Source organism: Kogia breviceps, chromosome 9 (assembly GCF_026419965.1).
Source record: "Kogia breviceps isolate mKogBre1 chromosome 9, mKogBre1 haplotype 1, whole genome shotgun sequence".
Lineage (NCBI taxonomy): Eukaryota > Metazoa > Chordata > Mammalia > Artiodactyla > Physeteridae > Kogia > Kogia breviceps.
Window position 1 is genome coordinate 22,893,767 of NC_081318.1, and position 24,569 is coordinate 22,918,335.

At 37.7% G+C, this 24,569-nt stretch overlaps 1 protein-coding gene across 15 annotated transcripts in view; it reads right to left on the reverse strand.

Moving 5' to 3' along the window:
- NRF1 (nuclear respiratory factor 1) overlaps positions 1–24,569 on the reverse strand; it is a 127,963-nt gene that overhangs the window by 68,851 nt on the left and 34,543 nt on the right. For 7 of the 15 annotated variants that reach the window (XM_059074449.2, XM_059074448.2, XM_059074454.2 and 4 more), the window contains exons 2-4: positions 12,418–12,649; positions 3,949–4,063; positions 910–1,036 (exon numbers count right to left, since the gene is read on the reverse strand). In XM_059074449.2, the coding sequence (XP_058930432.1) occupies positions 910–1,036; positions 3,949–4,063; positions 12,418–12,640 (465 nt within the window). In that variant the 5' untranslated portion in view covers positions 12,641–12,649. Of the gene's footprint in view, positions 1–909; positions 1,037–3,948; positions 4,064–12,417; positions 12,650–22,188; positions 22,266–24,569 lie in introns of those variants that run through there. The other 8 variants (XM_067042178.1, XM_067042172.1, XM_067042181.1 and 5 more) reach the window with 4 other exon arrangements.

Genomic DNA, 24,569 nt, shown 5'->3' on the forward strand with positions numbered 1-24,569 from the left:
CTGCATAATTGATTATGGTAAACATGAGCTCTGATTCTTTAATACCACCCTTTGTACTGGTATATATATAAGATTAAAGAATATTCTGTACTTTGAAGGCTTAACAGAAGTCACCCCAAATAATCAGGGACGTAGTGTCCCTTTGAAGGATATGGTTTAATTACTTTTTCAGTTTTGTACATGTTTATTATCCTACTGAAGTTTGGATATATTTTCGTTATTTTATTTTCTTATTGAATTATCCACTTAGTTAGGATTTTTAATTTAAAAGAACAAAATTAATGCATATCATTTCCTTACAAAGTTCAATCTATTCTTATCTTCCTCTCACGTACCACAACTCCTGAAGCCCACGCACCTAGAGCCCGTGCTCCGCAACAAGAGAAGCCACCTCAATGAGAAGCCTGCGCACCACAATGAAGAGTAGCTCCCGCCCGCCGCAACTAGAGAAAGCCCGAGTGCAGAAACAAAGACCCAACGCAACCAAAAAATTAATTATTTTTTTAAGTTAAAAAAAATAATAAAATAAAATATGCAACTCAGATATCAGTGATCAATAAAATGCTCCCAGGTTTGCCTCATGAAGTTCACATCTTGAGCAAACACCATTTGTTTCTGACATAAATCAGTAATATTCTTACAAAATCTTGCATTGGTTTCTTAAAGAACACAACTTCATCTTTTTCCATTGCTTCTGATGAGATAAAATACCTTGTTATGGAAAGTAGAAACAGAAATGATCCTTTCTATTTTGATCTGCATAAAGGAGTTTGAAAACCAGTCCCAACTCCAACCTCTGGATGAAGGGAACATAGAATAACTATTGTGCTAGACTAAGGATCAAAAAAATGTGAACAACAACCCACAGAAAGCCAAGGGTATCTGAGAACACAACTCAAGTTTTCTTACCACATTCTCCAAAGGTGCTGCACCGAACACTTTAAAGACAGGGTTGGGTTTGGAGGGTGAGATACAAAGGACAATAGCTTGCTGTCCCACTCGAGTAGTATATTCATCTAATGTGGCTCGAAGTTTCCTGAATCAGAGAATGAAAAGAAACAAAAACAGTTACAGATGATAGAAATAACAGCGATACAGACACAAGATTTACTTTGACTTGGGACAATTTATTCTGATTAGGTATGTTTCTTTTACCTGAATTGTGAAAAGGGAGTGTGTGAGGTTTAATATCCTGTTCAGTAGAAATATGTACATACCTTTGTCCTGAAGACCCACGATTAGCTCACTGATAGATACAAGGGTCTACCTCAGGTTTACCTCAGGACACAGCCATGACACAATGCTGAATACAGTGAGTATCATACTTCCTGATCTCATCAATACCAAAGGGGTCTTCTCTTACTGCTGCAAAGATTAATGCTGAGATGTCCTCTTATAGGCTTTATTATATCAACTCCATGTTTAATGAAAGGGCCTTGAATGACCTGTTTCTAATTTCTTTGACTGATATAATCATTGTTTATGTCTTACTGACATAATTTTATCCAAAAATACTACTTCAAAAATGTTGCCATTTGCAGATTTTCATTGTGATATAAATAATAATTCTTAGTCCTGAAGTATTTTACAAATGAGGATGGAGTAAAAGAGCTTTTTCAAATATATCAACATTGGATGAAACAGAAACACTGTCCTTGCCCTCTGAAATCATGGGAGATTAAAGTTCTACATCCTATAATTCTTCTGGGAACTTGGTCTACCCTTTCAAGGGACTGGTGAGTCATGCCAATTCAAATGAAGCAAAGCCAACATACCACAAGAAAGTTTTCCATCTTTCTCCAAAAGCATGTACTATTGTGTCTATGCCCATTATAGAAAAAATATTTCTATAAATAATACATTCTAATTCCTCCTGCCTGTACTATCATTAAAGGAAATGAAATTTATCATTAAAGGAAAGAAAATTTTTTGGCTCATCTAGTGGTATATAAATTCTTTGCTGAAAGCTACTGTTAAGTACTTTCTGGATTTTCCCTTCAGTTTCTTACTTATGTTCTTAATATAGACTATATTTTCCAGCTTTTGTCACATATCATTTACATGGGCTGGCACTCTGAATTCAACATTCCAGTAAACATCTTAAATATTTGGATACAGTATTTAAAACACTACAAGAAGAAACTTCTGGAACATTTTATAGACTAAATTTCTTATCATATATGAATACATATTATGCAACCTGTCAAAATATTAAGTCCTCCATGCACCACATCTGTGTAATAATCTTTCTTTGCAACCTACAAACTCTTCAGAAGAAATAATACTGAGCAAAGGACCACATACCAAACAAGAAATTTGGTGTCATTCCTTGAAGGAATGAAGATAGAAAATATATTCACTGTCTCCAATTCCTCTCTTCCCATTCTGTCTTGAAGACACTCCAATCCTTTCATCCTTACTGCTCCTTTGAAAATACTCTTTCAAGTTCAATCATGACCTCCATGTTGCTAAATCTAATGGTCAATTTGCATCTTACTCAACCCATCAGCAGCATTTGACAATGCTGATCACACGCCCTCCTTCTTGTAACACTTTTTGCACTTGGTTTCCAGGATATCACTCTCTTGGTTTTTCTCCTGACTCACTGGCCATTTCTTAGACTCCTTTGATAATTCCTCTCATTTCTCTAATCCCTAAGGGGTAAAGTGCTTCGGTCCACACTCATTCCCTAGGTGATCTCTTCCAGCCTCATAGTTTCAAATACTACCTATGTGCTTATATCTTCAGCTAAGGTCTCTCCTTTGATTTATAGACTCATATACCCAACTGCTTACTCTGTATCTCTACTTAATGGTTAGGAGGTATCACAAACTTAACGTGTCCAAACCAAATTCCTGATTCTGCCCTAACCTCACTCTCATACTTGCTCCTCTTCCAGTAAGTGTCATGTCAGTCCTTCCAGGAATCAGATCAGAAACCCTGAGGTCACCCTTCACTCCTTTTTTTCCTCTCACACACCACATCCAATCCATCAAGGAATCATATTGGGGTTACTTTTGAAATACATCCAGAACCTGACCAACTCTTACTCCCTTTGCTACTGCCCCATTGGTTTTAAGATACTGTCAATTCTGGCCTGGATTACTACAATAACCTCCTAATTGGTCTCCCTGCTTCCATTCTTGTACCCCCAGAGACTATTCTCAACACAGTAGCCTGAGTGACACTTTTAAAAAATAAGCCAGATCATATCATTGTTTTGACCAAAAGTCTTCAATGATTCCCTACGTCACTCAGAGTAAGAGTCAAAGCCCTTATATTGGACCAGAAGATGCCATGGAGTGGCTCTCCACTACTGCTCTGACCACACCTCCTCTCGTTCTTTCCCTAGCTGTTCCTCAAACATGTCTAACACATTCCTTTCCAGTTCAGAACCTTTGCTCTTACTATTCCCTCTGCCCAAAAAGTTCTTCCCCTAGACATCAACATGGTTGCCGTTATACTTACTTCAGGTTTCTGTTCAAAGGTTGGCTTATGAAAGAAGACCATTCCTATAGAAAAAGAGAAACTACTATATCCCCCCTAATCCCCTAACCTTTCTATTTTCCTTACTCTGCTTTGTTTTTTCCCATAGCACTTTCATCATCTGACGTATTACATACCTGTTTATTTTCTTTTTCCCTCCACTAGAATATAAGCTCATTAAGGGAATTTATTTTGTTAACTGTTATATTCCCAAGGCCTAGAACAATGCCTGGCACATAGCAGGCATATAAATTTTCTCTGAATGAATTAATGTGATACTATTCATCTGTTAATCATACTTCTAGTTTCATTTATCTATTTTGTAAGAGTACTTTAAAGTCTAATTCTGTCATCAAAGAATTTAACTTGGTGTCCCTTGATGAACCTAATATAGTCTAACTCTGTCATCTACTCCGTAAAATATTTGAGGAAAAGCAACAATATGAGAAAGGAAGCCCTCACCTAAGCAAACGTGTTTGCTGTCTCTTCCGGATAGATGGATTAGACTCAAACACATGAGGCCGTTTCCGTTTCTTTCCTGTTGCCACAGCAGCAGCAGCAGCCATTCCCACAGGACCTGAAATAAGAAGGGATGCGCTGAGATTAGGCAGAGCCTGTTAGCTATACAAGGCAGAAAACAATTAGAGGTACAAAAAAGTAGCACTTATTTCCTCATATGTTATCAATAAATATAGATACTCCTGATATCAATATACTTCACTACTGTTCAACATCAATCATTTTTTAGTTTACCATTAAAACTTACAACAAATCTTTTTAAAAAGTAAATGACTTTTATATTCCCCCCACACACACCAGCTTGAATTTTATATAATGTGTTTTTTTGTTTTGTTTTGTCAGCATACCCATACTGTTAAGGCAATATTCTCAAAGGTGCTAATGAAATTGCAGCATTGAGAGGAAGAGTTTGCCAAAACAAAAAAGTCGCAGATTTCAAATTTCGTTTCCATCCCCATGTCCCTCTATCCATTACTCCAAGAAACTGCCAAGTTAAGCAAGTCAGAGAAAATCACTCATACCTGGAACTCAAATACCACCACACCACATATAAGAGAAATATCTAGAAGGATACCATCTTAATTGGAAAAATTTTTTTTCTATATCTGAGAATTATGCCCTAAATGGAGCTGTTTACCATAAGGTCATGTTGATGAAAGCATCCTGGCAGGAAAGAGATGAAAACTGTCCCACTCTAAGGAAAAAATGTTAATAAAATTTGGTCTGGTTTGCCCTGAAACTAATAACTGAAAGAAAGGGTAGGGCCTTAAGGAATTATTACAGTCTCCAATTAATGCAATCTCAACATACCAAGGGCATTCCTTTTTTAATACAAAACAAAAAAAACAAGACAATCCACCTTCATCCCTATTTATGAACCCTGTAAAAGGCTTAAATGAAAATTAGGTTTAAGTGTTCACGTTATCCTGGCATATATGTTCTATAAGTGGCTCAATTAAAATAGGCCTCCCTATTTTAATCTAGATGAGCCTCTCTACATGTTGTTTAGTAGTATATTCAACCTGACTTAAATAAACCCCTCTAAAGAGCCCCAAAGTAATTAAAAAATAAATTAATGCCTTTTACCTTCCTTTCCATCATAAACAGCTGGTAGAGGAAAAAAATCTTATTGATGCAATTTTTCCAACATTTAATTTTTTTTTAATTGAGGTAATAACACTTAACATGAGATCGACTGCCTTAACAAAATTTTTTTTTTTTTTTTTTTTTCGGTATGCGGGCCTCTCACTGTTGTGGCCTCTCCCGTTGCGGAGCACAGGCTCCGGACGCACAGGCTCAGCGGCCATGGCTCACGGGCTTAGTTGCTCCGCGGCATGTGGGATCTTCCCGGACCAGGGCACGAACCCGTGTCTCCTGCATTGGCAGGCGGATTCTCAACCACTGCGCCACCAGGGAAGCCCCCTTAACAAAATTTTAAGTGTACAGTACTGTTAACTATAGGCACAATGTTGTATAGTAGATCTCTAGAAACGTATTCATCTGGCAGGACTGAAACTTTATGCTGTTGAACAGCAACTCCCCATTTCCACACCCCAGCCCCTGGCAGCCACCATTCTACTTTCTGCTTCTAAGAATTTGAATATGATACCTCATATAAGTGGAACCATGCAGTACCTGTCCTTCAGACCTGGTGTATCTTACTTAGCATAATGCCCTCAAGGTTCATCCATGTTGTCATATAAGGTAGGATTTCCTCTTTCTTTAAGGCTGAATAATATTCCATATATACATACCACATTTCCTTTATCCATTCATCTGTTAATGGACATTTAGATTGTTTCCACATCTTGACTACTGTGAATAATGAATGCTGCAATGAATATAGGAATGCAAATATCTCTACAAGATCCTGATTTCAATTCTTTTGAATAAACATCCATAGGTAGAATTGCTACATCATATGGTAGTTGTTATTTTTAATTTTTTAAGAACTTTCATACTGTTTTCCACAGGGGCTGAACCATTTTACATTCCCACCAACAGCATACAAGGGTTCCAATTTCTCCACATCCTCGCCAATACTTATTTTTTGGTTTTCTGATAATAGCCATCCTAACAGGGGTGAGGTGGTATCTCACTGTGGTGTTTTGTTTTGTTTTTTTTTTTTTGCAGTACTCGGGCCTCTCACTGTTGTGGCCTCTCCCCCATTGCGGAGCACAGGCTCCGGACACGCAGGCTCAGCTGCCATGGCTCACGGGCCCAGCCACTCCACAGCATGTGGGATCCTCCCGGACTGGGGCATGAACCCATGTCCCCTGCATCGGCAGGCGGACTCTCAACCACTGTGCCACCAGGGAAGCCCCTCACTGTGGTTTTGATTTATATTTCCCTGATGATTAGTGATGTTGAGCATCTTTTCATACACTTACTTGTTGGCCATTTGTATGTCTTTAGGGAGATGTCTATTCAAGTCCTTTGTCCATTTTAAAATCAGGTTATTTGTTATGTTATTGAGTTGTGGGAGTCCAACATTTTATTATTAAAAGTTTAAAATATATTAAAAATACTTTAACATATATAGCAAAGTTGAAAGACCTTTACAGTGAACATTCATGTATCTACCACCTAGATTCTACCACTAACATTTTAGTATATGTAACTATCCATCTTTCTACAAGTTCATCAATCCATATTGGTTTTTTTAATGCATTTCAAAGTAAACTGCAGTATGATCCCCCTAAATACTTCAGTAGGAATATCATTAGCTAGAGTTCAATATTTATTCACAAGCTTTTTCTTTTGAGGTAAAATTTACATATTACAAAATGTACAAATCATTCAATAAATTTTGAAAAATGCATACAACTATGAAACCCAATCCCCTACTTATATAATAGTATCATCACTACAAAATTTCTCTCATGTCCCTTCCCAATCAGTTCCCACTGTACCTCCCACCATAAGAACAAAATTATTGTTTTTTCACCCTACGTTAGTTTTGCCTATTCTAGAGCTTCAAATTAATGGAATCATACAGTATCTACCCTTTTGTGTAAGATTTCTTTTACTCAGAATAATGTTTTTAAGATTTGTCCATGTTGTTATATGTATCAGTAGATTGTTCCTTTTTATTGCTGAGTAATACTCCAGAGTATGAATAAACCACAGTTTATCCATTATTCTACTGATTGTCACTTTGGCTATTTCCAGTTTTAGGTATTATGAATAAATCTGCTTAACTAAATTAATTAATTAATGCAGTTTAAATAGAAATCCCCATTTTTTTGTGTGGAACTTGATAAACTTATTCTAAATTTTAAATGGAAGTGCAAAGGCCTAAGAATAGCCAAAACAATTTCTGAAGGTTTTAAAAAGGAGGCAGAGGCATTCATCCTACCAAGTATCAGTAGTTACTATAAGGCTACAGTCTTTAAGACAGAGTGGAACTGACTGAAAGATAGACAAATAAACCAACAGAACTGACTCGAGAGTTCACAAACACCCTTCTGTGTCAGAAGACAGAGATGGGAAAAGGATGGACGATTAAAAGTATGGTGCCAGAGCAACTGGCTGTCTGCATGGAAAAATAATGAAAGTGGATTCATACATCATACTATACATGAAAATAAATTCCAGGTGGATTAAAGGCCTAAATGTAAAACAAAAACATCAATAAAACAACAAAAATAAACTTTATAACTTCTACAATAAACTATTGGAAAGTATTTATAAACTCAGGGTTAAGAAGAACTGCTTAAACAAGACTCCAAAACATAAACTGTAAGGTAAAACACTAATAACTTCACAATAATATAAATCAAAACCTTTATGGACAAAAAGAAGTAACAAAAAATTGGGGAGGGAGTGGGCAACAAACTAGGAGATAATTGCAATACATATTACCAAGAAAACACTAGTATTAAAAAATATCAATAACTCTTAAAAAAAAAAAGACAACACATTTGGAAAATGGACAAAGGAAATATGCAAAATAAGAAAAGTTAATAGTCAATAAAGTTCTGAGATGATGCTCTATCTTGTCTTCCCTCACTGGCTGGAATCTCTTGTTCAGACAAGCAAATTAAACCAACACTGAGACACTGTTTCATATCCATCAGACTGGCAAAAATGAAAAATAATTGACAATATCAAATGTGGTGAGGATGAGAAGCAACAGGCACTCTAGTACACTGCTTGTGGGAATGCAAATGAATAAAACTATTTGGAAAGACACTTGGGACATCTAGTAAAGTTGAAAATGTGCCTATCTTTGCCCTCCAATTCCCCTCCTGGTTATACCCTCAAGCAGTGTTTTTGTTTTGTTTTGTTTTGTTAAGCAGTGCTTTTCAAACTGCAGGTTTCCACCTGTTGGTGGCTCATAAGCAGTTTTTGTTTCTGTTTTTTTAATAAAATGGAATAAAGTAAAGAGATTAGAACACATGAGAGTGTGTCACTTGCAGGAGGAGTAAGTATTGCTTCATGAGAAATTGTTATTTTATTTATATGTGCATCTGTTTATTCTAGATCACAATGTATTACTGTGGGACACTGTCAAAAGAACTTTGAAAACCAAGTCAAGAGATCTCTCAATGTGTACAAGAAAACATATAAAATAATTTTCACTTGCAGCAATTGTAAATAGCAAAAAATTATGAACAACCTAAGTGTTCTCCCAATATACAACATACTTATAATGAATGGAATACTAAATAACAGTCAAAATGAAAACATCTAGCCACATTATCAACATAAATGAATCTCAGAAAAATAATAAATGAAATAAACACTGTTAGACAAAAAATATCAGAGTGATACCATTTGTATACAATTTAACACATGCAAAAACAATGCTAAATATTGTTTACTGATACGTACACATACAAAAAAATATGAAAGACATGCAAGAGAATGATAAAGACCAAATTCAGAATAGTGGTTACTTCAGTAGAGGGAGAGAAGGAAATAGAATTAGAAAAAGCAGTAACCAGCTACCCTTCCTGCCCCATTTACCTTACACTTCATTATATTCTTCAGAGCAATCAGTGCTTTAAGAAATTATTTTACTTTATTATTTGTACTCTTCTCTCCACCACTGGTCTGTAAGCTCCTTTAGGAGCAAGCTCTTGCCAGTCTTTGTTCACAGTATCTATATATAATAATATAAGGTAAATAATATTGATTAAGGGCTTCCCTGGTGGCACAGTGGTTGAGAGTCGGACTGACGATGCAGTGGACACGGGTTCATGCCCCGGTCCGGGAAGATCCCACATGCCGCGGAGTGGCTGGGCCCGTGAGCCATGGCCACTGAGCCTGCGCATCCGGAGCCTGTGCTCCATAACGGGAGAGGCCACAACAGTGAGAGGCCCGCGTACCACACACACACAAAATAATAATAATAATAATAATAATAATAATAATATTGATAATTCCTCAATAACTGTTGAATGATGCAATGGTAAATCATTTCTATCAGTTGGGCCTCAGTTTCCACATCTGCCACATGAAAGGGTTAAAGTTCTTTGCTAATCTTAACACTATGACAGTGCAGTACAGTAATGTCGCAAAACTGTGCCTCAAAAGCATCTTCCTTCCTAGGAAAGAAGTTGAACTGGATTTATTATGTTAGGATGCCCTCTTCTGGGAAGTATAAAAATTTCAAAAAAACATTTCACAAACATTTTATGTGTGTTTTGTCACTAAGCCTTATTTTTAAATTCACCATTCCAGAAATACACAGTAGATAACACCTGACAGGAGTAAGTTTATTTTCATTGCAGCTGTCTTCTTCACCTTAAATACAGCATATGCTAAAAAAAAAAATGTAGTATTTTGGCCATTTCTGATCATTGATTTCCTGTCCAGCTTTTCCTAAATATCTTCTAACATCAGTGTTCCTTACACAGTATTAGACCCATCCAGGCATGGTCTACATGTAGTCTTCCACACAGTGCTAAATATACAATGTAAATATCAAAGAGAATGATACAAAATATCACTCAGCTTTAAGTCATTTAGAGACCCAGAAAACCTCAAAACCTTAAATTGGATTAAGATGATCCAGGATTGCTAGTGCCCTCAGGCATTTGGTAGAAGCAAACAAAAATCCTCTCTAGAGAAGGATAATATTATTCTAGTTCCCAAATTATTTCTAAAAATGGTTTTCCAAACACACACACATCCAACATTCATCCAAATATAACCAATATGTGAAGAGAAAAACCAACATGAACAAGAAACAGCACTAGTAACATATCACAGGAACAGACCCATAGGCACTTCAGAAAGTAAAATGACCTATAAAATCATAATGCTTACTTTACTCATGGATATTAACAAAAAAAAATTTTTTTTCTATAATAACTGAAAACTGTAATAATGCAAATTTGGGAGGGAGGTAAAAAACACTAGAAATTCTAAAACTAGAAAACAAAACCATTACCAAAATTAATAACTCAATGGACAGACTTAAAATCACCTTAAACATAGCTGAAGAAAAATATTAATAAACTGGAAGACCATCTGCAGAAACTACATAGAATGAAGCATGAAGAGACAAAAGGGTAGTAATACAGAACAGAAGGAGAGAGACATAAAGGCTTCAATATGAAGACTAATATATTTAATTGGAGTCAAAGAAGGAAAAGAGACAGAATGAAGGGGACGCAAAACTGAAGCAAAATATATGGCTAAGATTTTCCAGAATTGATGAAAGACACCAATCCAAAGATTCAAGATTTTAAAGGAACTGTAAACAGAATAAATGAGAAGAAATACAGAGCCAGATATATCACAAAAGCTAAAGACAGAGAAAATCTTAAAAGCAGTGGAGGAGGGGTCTGTGTGGGAGATAACCTTCCAAGGAACAGCTGTTAGAATGAAAGAGTTGAATGCTCAAAAGCAAGAATGGAAACCAGAAGACAGTGGAATAGCATCTTCAATATGAGGAGAGAAAATAACTGCCAACCTAGAATTCCACCCCTAGGGAGACCATCCTTCAAGACTGAAGGTTAAATAAAGACATTCTCAGGTAAGCAAAAACTAAGAGACTTTACTACTAGCAGATCTATGCTGAAGGAAATAAAATGGTATCTTTAGGCAGAAGAAAAATTCTCAGAAGGCAAGTTGGATATAAGGGAGAAAATTAACATTGACTATGTATAAAACAAAAATAATGTCATATAGGGCTTAAAATATACAAATAATTAATACACAGGACAACAACTGCATATAGGTCAGAAGCAGGGGAATGAAATTCAAGTGTTCTAAGAAACTTGCATTATCCCTAAAGAGGACAAAAGTACCACTTACATAAGACTCTGAAATGTGAAGGATGTATATTTCTAGGTATACCACTAACAGCAACAATATGTATAACTTAAAAAAAAAATTATGAAAGACTTCCCTGGTGGCGCAGTGGTTGAGAGTCCACCTGCCGATGCAGGGGACATGGGTTCATGCCCCAGTCCAGGAAGATCCCACATGCCGCGGAGCGGCTGGGCCTGTGAGCCATGGCCGCTGAGCCTGAGCGTCCAGAGCCTGTGCTCCGCTACGGGAGAGGCCACAACAGCGAGAGGCCTGCGTACCACACACACACACACACACACACACACACACACACACACACACACACACTATGTATAATTTCCAAACTAACAAGAAAAAAATGAAAAAAAAACCCCCACAACTTTTCAATCACTCCAAAAGAAAACTGAAGGAAAAGTAAACAGAACAAGTGAGACAAAGAGAAAGCATATAGTAAACATGATAAATTTAAACCCAAATATATCAGTGATTACATTTAATGTAAATGGACTAAATGCTTGAGTTAAAAGTGAAGCATGGGGACTTCCCTGGTGGCACGGTGGTTAAGAATCTGCCTGCCAATGCACAGGACACAGGTTCGAGCCCTGGTCTGGGAAGATCCCACATGCTGCAGAGCAACTAAGCCCATGAGTCACAACTACTGAGCCTGCGCTCTAGCCTGAGAGCTACAACTACTGAACCTGCATGCCACAACTACTGAAGCTCACGCGCCTAGAGACCATGCTCTGCAACAAAGAGAAGCCACTGCAATAAGAAACCCATGCACCACAACGAAGGACAGCCCTGCTCATGGCAACCAGAGAAAGCTTGCGTGTAGCAATGAAGACCCAAGGCAGCCATAAAAAAAAAGTTAATTAACAAATGAATGAATGAATGAATTTTTTTTTTAAAGTGAAGAGTGCTGGAATGGAGGAAAAAACAAAAACAAAGTTCTTATCACTAACAGTACATGAGTCTGGAACTTAAGTCTCAGTGTAATACAGGTACAAGTTATAAATTTAAGGCTTAAAAAGAAATCATGAAGATATGATATGACAATAAATGTGAGTGCCTGTATCCTAGGTTCTTTCAGATAAGCACAGTATTAGAGCTAAGCCAAAAATGAAGAGCTCCCAATACAAACATTACCTGCAGCAGCCAGATGGGCTGTTACCTCATCAGCCGCTGTGGAGTTGAGTATGTCTGAATCATCATACGAGGTGTCCTCAGGAGAAGAAGGTGAGTCTTCATCAGCACTCAACATACTGTGTTCAGTGTAGGTAGCCACATGGACCTGCTGAACTTGTTGGGCCACTGCATGGGCTTCTATGGTAGCCATGTGTTCAGTTTGGGTCACTCCGTGTTCCTCCATGAAGATCTACTGTCAGAAAAAAGGCAAAGAACAGGATTCAGTGTGTAATATATTCCAATGCCTAAAATAAGAGATATTTTCCTCAAGAGCAGAGGAACTCTGACAAGCCTTTGATTTTACTACATACCTCACCACACCAAGTCATAGGAAATGGGGAGCATCATTCCAATATGACATAAAGATAGAATATTTTCCTTGTGTGAAACTATTCTGATGGAAATTCACTGTGCTAATTTTATACCTCAAGTCAAAAACAATAAATATCCTTGATATTATATATAATGATAAAAAAGATATTTAAAAGATCCTGGTGACTAGCATTTGACATTGTGGACATAAAAACAGTAAGTAAAATACTTAACATTTTCTTTATATTTCAAACACAAACGGGAGTTAAACATTTTGTCCCCAAAATGTGATTATTCAAATTGGTTTTTCTGCTTATGTGTTTCTTATAAACCCTGAAATGATGCAGTAGTAAGATAAAGGTTTGCTCTCCTACTGTACTTATGATCTGTCCCCTCTTCTTCCTCCCTAACCTACAGAGAAGTATATTAACCTTAAAAAAATTTTTGAAGCATACATACATACATATGATTTAAAATAAAAAGAGGTTCACAATACATATAATATGCTTTGACAATATATCTGGACATTTTGACATGTCAAAACATACAAATCTTTCTAAATAGCCAAAGAACACTTCACTGTATTGATGTGCAATAATTATGCAACCAATCACCTACTGATATAGAGAAAGGCAGCTTCCAAATTTTTGGTATTATAAACAGCAGTGAAGTGAACATCCTTCTATATCAAACTATGCACACTGGTCCTCAAAAAACTTTAAGAAGAATTACCATATGATTCAACAATTCCACTTCTGGATGCTATGCTGGGAGAACTGAAAGTAGGGTCTCAAAGGGCTATTTGTACACCAATGTTCATAGCAGCATTTTCACAATAGCTAAAAGGTGGAAGCAATCCAGCTATCCACTAACAGATGACTAGGTAAGCAAAACGTGGACATACATACAATGGAATGTTACTCAGCCTTAAAAAGTAAGAAATGTAAACTAGGAATAGAAGGGATCTTCCTCGAATTGATTAGAAAAAAATCTACAGCTAGCATCATACTTAATGGTGAGAAGCTAGAAACTTTCCCGCTAAGATGAGAAACAAGATAAGGATGTCCTCTCTCATTACTCCTTAACATTGTACTGGGAGTCCTAGTCAATGTAGTAAGACAAGAAAAAGAAATAAAACTGTCTTTGTTCACAGATGATATGATTGTTTATGTAGGAAATCCAAAAGAATCAATAACAATTAAAAAAAAAAACTGGGGGCTTCCCTGGTGGCGCAGTGGTTGAGAGTCCACCTGCCGATGCAGGGGACACGGGTTTGTGCCCCGGTCCAGGAAGATCCCACATGCCGTGGAGCAGCTGGGCCCGTGAGCCATGGCCACTGAGCCTGCGTGTCTGGAGCCTGTGCTCCGCAACGAGAGAGGCCACAACAGTGAGAGGCCCGTGTACCGCAAAAAAAAAAAAAAAAAAAAAACCACAAAACCTGGAACAAGTAAGTAATTACAGCAATGTTGTAGGATACAAAGTTTATATACAAAAGCCAACTGCGTTCCTATATACCAGCAATGAACAATAGAATTTGAAATTAAAAAAAACACGATTACCATTTACATTATCAACCAAAAATATGAAACACGTAGGTATAAATCTCACATAACATACAAAATCATGAGGAAAACTATAAAACGCTGATGAAAGAAATCAAAGAACTAAAATAGACAGATATTCCAGTTCATGGATAGGAAGACTCAATAATGTCAAGATGTCAGTTCTTCCTAACGATCTATAGATTCAATGCAATCCCAATCAAAATCCCAGAAAGTTATTTTATGGATATTGACAAATTAATTCTAAAGTTTATATGGAGAAGCAAAAGACCCCAAATAGCTAATACAATATTTATTTTATTTTATTTATTTATTTATTTATTTTTGGCTGCGTTGGGTCTTCGCTGCTGCACGCAGGCTTTCTCTAGTTGTGGTGAGTGGGGGCTACTCTTTTTTAAATTTACTTATTTATTTATTTATTTATTTGCCGTGTTGGGTCTTCGTTTCTGTGCGAGGGCTTTCTCTAGTTGTGGCAAGCAGGGGCCACTCTTCATCGCAGTGCGCAGGCCTCTCACTGTCGCAGCCTCTCTTGTTGTGGAGCACAGGCTCCAGACGCGCAGGCTCAGTAGTTGTGGCTCATGGGCCTAGTTGCTCCGCGGCATGTGGGATCTTCCCAGACCAGGGCTCGAACCCATGTCCCCTGCACTGGCAGGCAGATTCTCAGCCACTGCACCACCAGGGAAGCCCATGGGGGCTACTCTTCCTTGTGCTGTGTGGGCTTCTCATTGCAGTGGCTTCTCGTTGCAAAGCACGGGCTCTAGGTACATGGTCTTCAGTAGTTGTGGCTCACGGGCTCCAGAGCACAGACTCAGTAGTTGTGGCGCACGCAGCATGTGGGATCTTCCTGGACCAGGGATAGAACCCATGTTCCCTGCATCGGCAGGTAGATTCTTATGCACTGTGCCACCAGGGAAGTCCCTAATACAATATTGAAGGAGAGGAATAAAGCTGGGAGACTGACACTACTTGACTTCAAGACTCACTATAAAGCTACAGTAATCAAGGCAGTGTGGTACTGGTAAAAGAATAGACAAACAAGATCAATGAAACATAATAGCGAGCCCAGAAATATATCCCCATAAATACAGTCAACTGATCTTTGACAAAGGAGCAAAAGCAAGACAGTGGAGCAAAGATAGTGTCTTCAACAAATGTTGCTGGAATGCTGGACATCCACCTGCCAAAAAGATGAAACTAAACACAGACTTAACACCTTTCACAAAAAGTAACTCAAAATGGATCACAGACCTAAGTGTGAAATGCAAAACTATAAAACACCAAGAAGATGACATAGGATAAAACCTAGATGACTTGGGTATGGTGATGACATTTTAGATACGACACCAAAGGCATGATCCATGAAAGAAAGAACTGAAAAGCTGGACTTCATTAAAATTAAAAACTTCTCCTGCTCTACAAAAGACACTATAAAAAGAATGAGAAGACAAGTCACAGGCTGGGAGAAAATATTTGTAAAAGACACATCTGATAAAAGACTATGTTCCAAAATACAACTCTTAAAACCGAACAAAATTGAAAATGAACAAGCCAGTTAAAAAATGGCAAAAGACCTGAACAAGACAGCTCACCAAAGAAGATACACCTATGACAAGTATGTGAAAAGATGTTCAGCATCATATGTCATTAGAGAATTGCAAATTAAAACAATGAGATAACACTTTGCATCTATCAAGAATAACTAAAATCCAAAACACCAACACCAGCAAATGCTGATGAGGATGTGGAGGAACAGAATTCTCATTCATTGCTGGTGGGAATGCAAAATGGTACAGCCACTTTTGAAGGACTGAGCCTCAATTTCCTCATCTTTAAATTAGACATCCATCTCTGAGGATATGGTTTTCTTAATTGTGTGCAAAAGATTTTGAGTCAGGCATCTAAAAAGGCTTTCTTTGTTCTATTAATTCCAAAGGCTCAAATACTGCTCTCCAAAACATTAAAATAAGGAAATTATAGGGAACCAATGCCCCTAACATAATTTCATGAGAGTGAACAACATGGAGAATGGACCCGACAATGATTCCTCTGAACAGATATGAAAAGCAAGATGAATGCCCGGGCAACATGTAATGAACTGTGATTCTAAACATCACATCCAAATAAAAAGGCATATCTGTCTATTACCTGGAACCAGTGATGTTCAGCAGATTAGTCAACACTCCATTAAAAAAAAAAAAAATCATTCCCCCAAACAATAACATAACATGGTAGCAATTTTACTAAAACCTGTTTCTTAGCCTGGATCATCACCTGGGATGCAGTAAATACTTCATCTAAAGGTTCTTCTTTAATATATGATCTATAAGGGATTGGAGGAGGGGCAGTTTTGTACAGAGGAGTTCCTACTTTTGCCATTATCGACCAGCAGGAGTGGGACTAAAGATAATGGAAGGGAACTCAGAAAAACAGATTTTCTGGTCAGGAGCATGCTGGTAGATATAGTCAACAATATCTAAGGAGCTAGCCGCTCCGCGGCATGTGGGATCTTCCCGGACCGGGGCACGAACCTGTGTCCCCTGCATCAGCAGGCGGATTCTCAACCACTGCGCCACCAGGGAAGCCCAGTGTAGAGTATTTTTAAAATCAAAGTTGGAAGAGCAGTTCAGGATATCCAATCAAGGTATAACTAAAAGTAAGAGAAAGCCTTAGTCTCATCAATTCATTACCATATCAAAAGAAAAGCTGCAAGAACTGCCTAGGGGAAAGTCTCAGAGCAAGACTCTGTCTACAGCCAAAACGAGGGACAGGAAAACCAAGAGGCTCAACTTAATTCCTAGACATGTCCAGAATCTAAATTTCATAACAAGGATAGAAATTTTACTCAACACAACAGCCTTTCCCAAAAAAGTCTAAAGCCAAAGACAATATTTGATTCTTGGGCAGACAAAGGGTAATAGGTCAAAATTTCACCAGAGCAGGAAACACTATAAAACAACTGCACAGGGGCTTCCCTGGTGGTACAGTGGTTAGGAATCTGCCTGCCAATGCAGGGGACACAGGTTTGAGCCCTGGTCCAGGAAGATCCCACATGCCGTGGAGCAACTGAGCCCGTGTGCCACAACTGCTGAACCTGTGCTCTGGAGCCCACGAGCCACAGCTACTGAAGCCTGGGTGCCTAGAGCCCGTGCTCTGCAACAAGAGAAGCCACCGCAATGAGAAGCCCGCACACCGCAACTAAGAGTAGCCCCCGCTCGCCGCAACGAGGGAAAGCCCACACACAGCAATGAAGACCCAATGCAGCCAAAAATAAAAAACAAACAAACAAACAAAAAAGACTGCACAAGAAAGTCAAAGGGAAAATAGAAGCAAGGTAAAATGTGGTTTAATTCTGAGTAATAAATGGAGCTTAAGACAAGAGGAATCCATTTGACCTTCCTAGGAATATTCTCTTTTAAATAGCCCAAGAGTGATATAGGACTTGCAAAGGAAAAAAAAAATCCTCACATCACGGGATCTACCAAAAAAAAAAAAAAAAGCCATAGTCATGATGCAGTTTATTGTTTTCCATTTTGACTCCAATATAGATAAAAATAACAGAAAATTAAAAATGATACAAAGCAGAATGTAAAAGTTATGAACCATAACAATGTAAAGGCAAAGATAAAGCTGAGAGAGATAAGGAGGTAGGATAGGGTAGAGAGGTGGAGGAATGGCTAGGAGCACTGCACTAATATCCTATCTTTACACATTGAGGGAGTCAGACCAAGAGCAGATATAAGAATTAGTATTACAGTGCAACTCAAAAGGAGAGGGGAGAGGAAGGGAGTACTGTGAGGTAATACTTATGCAGAAGGAAGTTTAAAATGCCCAAGTTTGATAAATCAAGAAAAAGTAGTATAGACATATTTCTTAAAGTTATGGAGGTAATACTGCTTGCTAATACTACAAACAAAATAGTTAAACTATAAACAGAAACAGTTAAAGTAACTGTCTCTAAAAAGTGGGACTAGGTATAGGGGAAGAGTGTGGCAAAAGGCCATTGATTTTTTATTATAAATCCTTCTATTTGAACTTTTATCATATGAATGTATTACTTTGACTTTTAACAAAACGAACTTTCAAAACAAATAACTGTAATAAAGCCTCCAAACTGATCATTTTAAAACTTAAAATTAAATGACATGCTAGAGCAAACTGTCACTAGAAAAATCAAGTCCCTTTCCCATGGTAAGTATCAAGGGAACAGCACAGTTCAAGTTTAGAAATAGACTTGCCTTGAGTGAGGCTAACTTCCTAATTTGGAGCATCTAAAACTAATTTATGACTGCAATCACATAATATTTTTCATTCCAATGTTGATAAAATTTATAAATGTTTATTAATATTAATAACAATCCAAGAAACCCAGTTAATAATAATGCTTTTATACAATATGTGAGAAAAACAAGCTTTACCACACAACTTCATAACGACTTGAGGGTGAGTGGATGGTTTTGTGAAAACAATATTATAAGTTCACTGAAGGCAGGGCCTGGGTACATAAAGTCTCTATGAACAGCAGCCATCATAATTCGTTCCTTAATAAATGCTTGCGGGTAATTGGCTGCACATTATAATTAGTAAAGCCAGACCCAGGCAATTACAGTTTCCACAATTCTCCTATAAGGTTGTGCTGGCCATTCATCTCATCTCTCAGCTTCCAAGCCCTCTATTCTATACTTGTTCTGAACTGCTCTATAGTCAACTCTGGGTTGGGTCAGCCAACCTTATTTACCAGACTTGTCTGCCGCTTCACCTTGAGTTTTACCAAGGGGAGGCAACAGGTTAAGATGGGAAGAGGCGGGGAGAAGGGATTTCTTGCTGTTTTCATTCTTATTAAAGTTGCTCCAACAAGAGAGGACAGTCTCATGTGCCGACTCCAGCTGTGCCTCTTCTCCCCTGCTGGTTGAGTACCAGCTGCCTGGCATCCACGTGGAGGTAAGATTACCAGCTGTGTGGGGGCCCCTCTGAACTCCTAGGTTCTTCTATTCCATTCCCCCAGCCCAAGGGGTGGTTATTAAAATCTGGATTATGGGCTTCCCTGGTGGTGCAGTGGTTGAGAGTCCGCCTGCCGATGCAGGGGACACGGGTTTGTACCCCGGTCCGGGAAGATCCCACCTACCGCGGAGCTGCTGGGCCCGTGAGCCATGGCCACTGAGCCTGCGCATCTGGAGCCTGTGCTCCGCAACGGGAGAGGCCACAACAGTGAGAAGCCCACGTACCGTAACAACAACAACAAAAATTTGGATTACTTTTGCTTTTTTAGTCTTCCAACACCTGTGTAACCAATTAAATTCTCTGAAGTACCTCACATGGTTTACTAGGCCCTGACTGATACAAAGGGAAGAAAACATGTACCTTTCTTGAAATTACTCATAGAGTACTGGTGAGCAGCAAAACTTTACACTGATTTATATGTCAATACAATAAAATGTATTGACATTTTTATACTATCAATAAAGTGATTCTAAGGACATTTTTATAAGGCTACCACTAGGGTTTGTTTCCATATGCCAATGGAAGTTGAATACAAAATCTTGAGTTTGATTAATCATTAAAAAGAGGCTAATTTAGAGAGTATAAAATGTCTCAGGAAGAGAGAAATGGGACACAGAAGTGAGAAGGGGGTACAGACAGAAAAAGAAGTAGGAGATACACAAACACAAACTTTTATCTGTTTATGAGTCTGTCTTACCTGCTCTTTAAATAAGATACTTAATAAGTCTAACATTCCAGCAAACCACAAAATCAACATCACAGTAATAACATAAGTGCTTTTTATGGAAATAATAGTGACACACAATCACAAAAAGATTTGTCATATTATTCAATGAATATACTCGGTCTGGTATTTGGACAAACTAAAGAAAATGTGGTAGCAATGGCAGCTTTGACCTTCATCTACCACTCTAAGTTCTTGGCAGACTATATGGAGAAATCTATGCATATCTACTGAAAATCAATAGTAGGTACTAACTATAATTTCCAGTGTGGCTTGCAGAGATTTAGAGTTTTGTTTTCTTATTATACAACTAGGCCTAAAGAATCTAGTTCAAGAGCATGCCAAGAGTACGCAAAGTGTCCTCTCCAACCCACCTCATTCCTGCTTAAAGGCTTATCCTCACTTCCACAGCAGGGTGGTTAAGAGTACAAACTCTGGAGCCGGAGTACTGGATTCGAATCCTTGCTCTGCCACTCACTACCACCTTAGAAAAGTCCCACTTGACTCCTATGCTTTAGTTTCACCATATAAAAGGGCTTAAAACAGGACATGGTATATAATAAGTGCTAGATAAGTGTAACCTATTACTAGTAGTAGTACTATTCCACATAAAGACAGATAAAGCATAGAAATGTCAAAGGGAAAGTTACATGGGAGAAAAAATGCTTATAAATTGGGAGAAAAAAATTTATATATTGGGAGAAAAAATGCTTATAAATCACAAACTAGGAGTTTTGACCATACAAGGACCTGCATCAGAACATAGTTCTTTTCTGAAGTACAGACCCTTTTGAGGACGTGTGAAAGCTACAGAACTCCTCCCTAGAAAAATGCATATACACACAAAATTTTCCAAAATATTTCAACGTTCTTGGACTCAAATCACAAATAGGTTATTTCATGATGATACAGCTATACCAAAGCTGAAACACTAGAGGGTGCCACAACCAAAGAAAAATGTAAAGAAAGCACAGGGAATTCCATCAAGCTGCTTAAAAGTCTTCAACTAGAATAAACATCCTTCCAGAGAAAACAGTAAGGTGAATCTACTTCGCCAAATACTTCAAAATACATCAACTCTTCTATAGGCTCTAGATCAGCACTGTTCAATAGAAATTTCTGTGATGATGGAAATGTTCTAAATTTGCACTGTGCAAAATAGCAGCCACCAACCACATGTGGCTACTGACATGAAATGTGACTACTGCGACTAAGGAATTACATTTTAAAATTTTACTTAGTTTTAAATAATTTTAATATAAATAGCCACATGTGGCTGTGACTATCACAATGAACAGTGCAGTTCTTCTACATTCTAGTTTTAAGTTTTGAAATTACTTGCTTCTAATTGTTGTTAAAGAAATTTCTAATAGAGTAGGTTCATACAATACTTCAAGCAAATCCATCCCTTGGTGAAAATTCAACACTGCAAAGATAGAAAAAAAGACTGTCCGTTTCTCTCTCCCTCACCCTGCAGGTGTTCACAATCAAAAGTAAAGCTTTCTTTTACTCATTATAGAAACCCTGCCTACCCAATTCCCTGACTGTATTTCTTAAAGACCCTGAGTTAAAAGAGCTTAAAAAAAAATAAGTACAAACTGATAAAGTTAACTTAGAAGGCTTCTGCCTTTAAAAAAGCCTTTTCCAGGACTTCCCTGGCAGTCCAGTGGTTAAGACTCTGCGCTTCCAATGCTGGGGGCCTGAGTTCAATCCCTGGTACAGGAACTAAGATCCCACATGCCATGCGGCATGGCCAATAAATTTTTAAAAATAAAATTAAAAAGCCTTTTCCTTAAAAAAGAAAAACAATCATATTCTAGTGATAATATCACCAAGGGCTAAAGGAGCACTGGGAAGAGAGGACTACAAGGGCATTGAGTAGGTACCGTGAAAGGGAGGACAGAGTCTTTAGCCAGGAGTTCGTCACGTGCCACAATGAAAGGAGACTGCAGGCTGAGGCAACAGCTTGTGAAAGCACATGGCACAGCAAGAGGACATGAATGAACACCCAGACTGAGGAGGAGTCTGGGGACCAAAGGAACAGCTCTCAGCTGCCTTCACACCAGAATCTTTCTTTACAATGTAATTTAACCTGCTAAAAATAAAGTGATTCTAAGAACACTGATGCTGACCCACCTGCCAAAGAGGAAAGTCGTCTCCACATTACAGCTTACAACCCTGTGTCTGTCACAGTGCCCTGAATGAGAAGGTACCTAATGAATGTTGATGACAATGATAAAAAGGATTAGAAAATGCATTCTCAAATATTCAGATGCTTATTAACAGCTACAAATACAAACAAAAAGCAGGTGAGTTGCTGAAGCTGTCCCTGGATCAGAAACATGGTGGATAGGAAGTTTAGTAATGCCTAGGCATTTGCAAATGGGTAAGAATGCAGCTGGCTCTCTTTGCAGAAAAATCATTTCTCCACAGCTGCTCCCCAAATTACCAAAAAATCACATAAGTAGCTGTCATATAATAGCAGGATTAGAGGATCCCTCAATTTCCATTAAGGAGAAATAACATAAATTGCCCCAAGACTCACCCCTCAATCTCACAAGCACAAAGGACACTTTTATTCAGATCCTGCTTACTGTGAAATATAGCATTGTTGCCTAGCTGCTTCTGTGGTGGGCCTCAATCCTGCTGGATTTGCCTTTACACAACCAACATTCAGTTCAAGCTGTTTCTTAGATTCTTCAATACATGATTTTCCTTTTGAGATAACTGAACTAGGACTTGTTTCTGGATAATATTATGAATGTATAAGTGTCAATACTATGGATCTAGGAATCTCTGCAATTCGATCATTCTCTCATTCATTCCACAAATATTTACTGAACTCTTATCAGGTACTCCTAGATTATTTTAACATTAGTATTCCAAGAAAAACTATGACTGGCAATTCTAACTTTTTATCTTTAGTTTAAAAAATGTATTATCATAAAAGTGACACATGTTATTTTTGGGTAAATGAGAAAATACAAGTCAGAAAAAAACAAAAAAGAAACAGAAATCACCACCACCTGAGATAGCTACATTACCAAATTAACAATTTGGTATACATGCTTCTAGCATTTTCCCCCTGAGTTTCTTAGATGCTTCTTTTTTTAAACAAAAGTGAGGCTGTTGTGAATATACTGTTGTAGAAATATTTTAAAATTTAATATAGAACAGAATTTTTCACGTTATTAACATTTTACATCATTTTTTAATGTTTACAGAGCGTTCCCTATAAAAATGTACAGCAGGTATTTTACTAATTCCCTAAAGTTAAATCATTTAGGTTGTTTCCAATATTTCACTATTATAAATACCACTGTGATGACAAGTTTGATATTCAATAAATATCTGTTGAATAAATGAGTAAATGAATGGTTTACTAAGTCTTTAAATACATACCCAATTATTTCCTTAGCTTTTAAGAGACATAAAACTTTCAGTAGGGCTTCCCTGGTGGCACAGTGGTTAAGAATACGCCTGCCAATGCAGGGAACACGGGTTTGAGCCCCGGTGCGGGAAGATCCCACATGCCGCAGAGCCACTAAGCCCGTGCGCCACAACTGCTGAGCCTGCGCTCTGGAGCCCGTGCACCACAACTACTGAGCCTGCGCTCTGGAGCCCGTGTGCCTAGAGCCCGTGCTCCACAACAAGAAAAGCCCGTGCACCACAACAAAGAGTAGCCCCTGCTCGCAACTAGAGAAAGCCCTGCGCAGCAACGAAGACCCAATGCAGCCAAAAACAAATTAATAAGTTAATAAAATAAATTTTTAAAAAACTTTGAGTAATAATATAGTTATGATTCTGGACATGCTATTATAGCAGGCACAGAAAAGTAATGTGGTAAAAACAGTAATCTAAACATAAAGGTGAGCACATAATACTTGGGGGATGCAAGACAAATAAAAATATTGACCTTAATGATATAAAAGTAGAGTACGGCTCCCAGAAGCTGGAATATAGAAAGAGGGTAGTGCAGGAGCACTTATAATGCCATTCTACAAAATGGCAAGCTGAGAAAGTTGAAAGTTGGTGGATCAAAAAATAAAAGTTTATCATTTAAAATTATAAAGATAATTATTTAAAAACTTTCAAAAATATAAATATCAAATAATGGGAGATGGAGAAAGGAGGGAGCAGAAAAAGTGACTTAAATTCTTATTTTTCATATCAAAAAAGTCCACAGATATTGTGTAAAAGTTGATCAATCAAGAAACAGAAGTTTACACATATTATTAAGCCTTACAGAAGTTAATTCCAAGAGAAGCTAAAAACAGAAATAGTGAAATAGTTTTTAAAGGTTGTCTCTGGACTGTAGGGCTAGGGATGGAAAGGAAAGAGAAAAGGCAGGATACATGTTGTTTTCATCATCAACTCTCCTCTGCTATTTAATTTGTGAGGAAGCACAAAGAATAACCCTGATAAAATTGGCTGAAAAACCTGTAATTATTCACTTTGGATCCCCTAACTATATATAATCTTCTTACCTTGATAACCAGTCAGACGCAGCTGCTCAC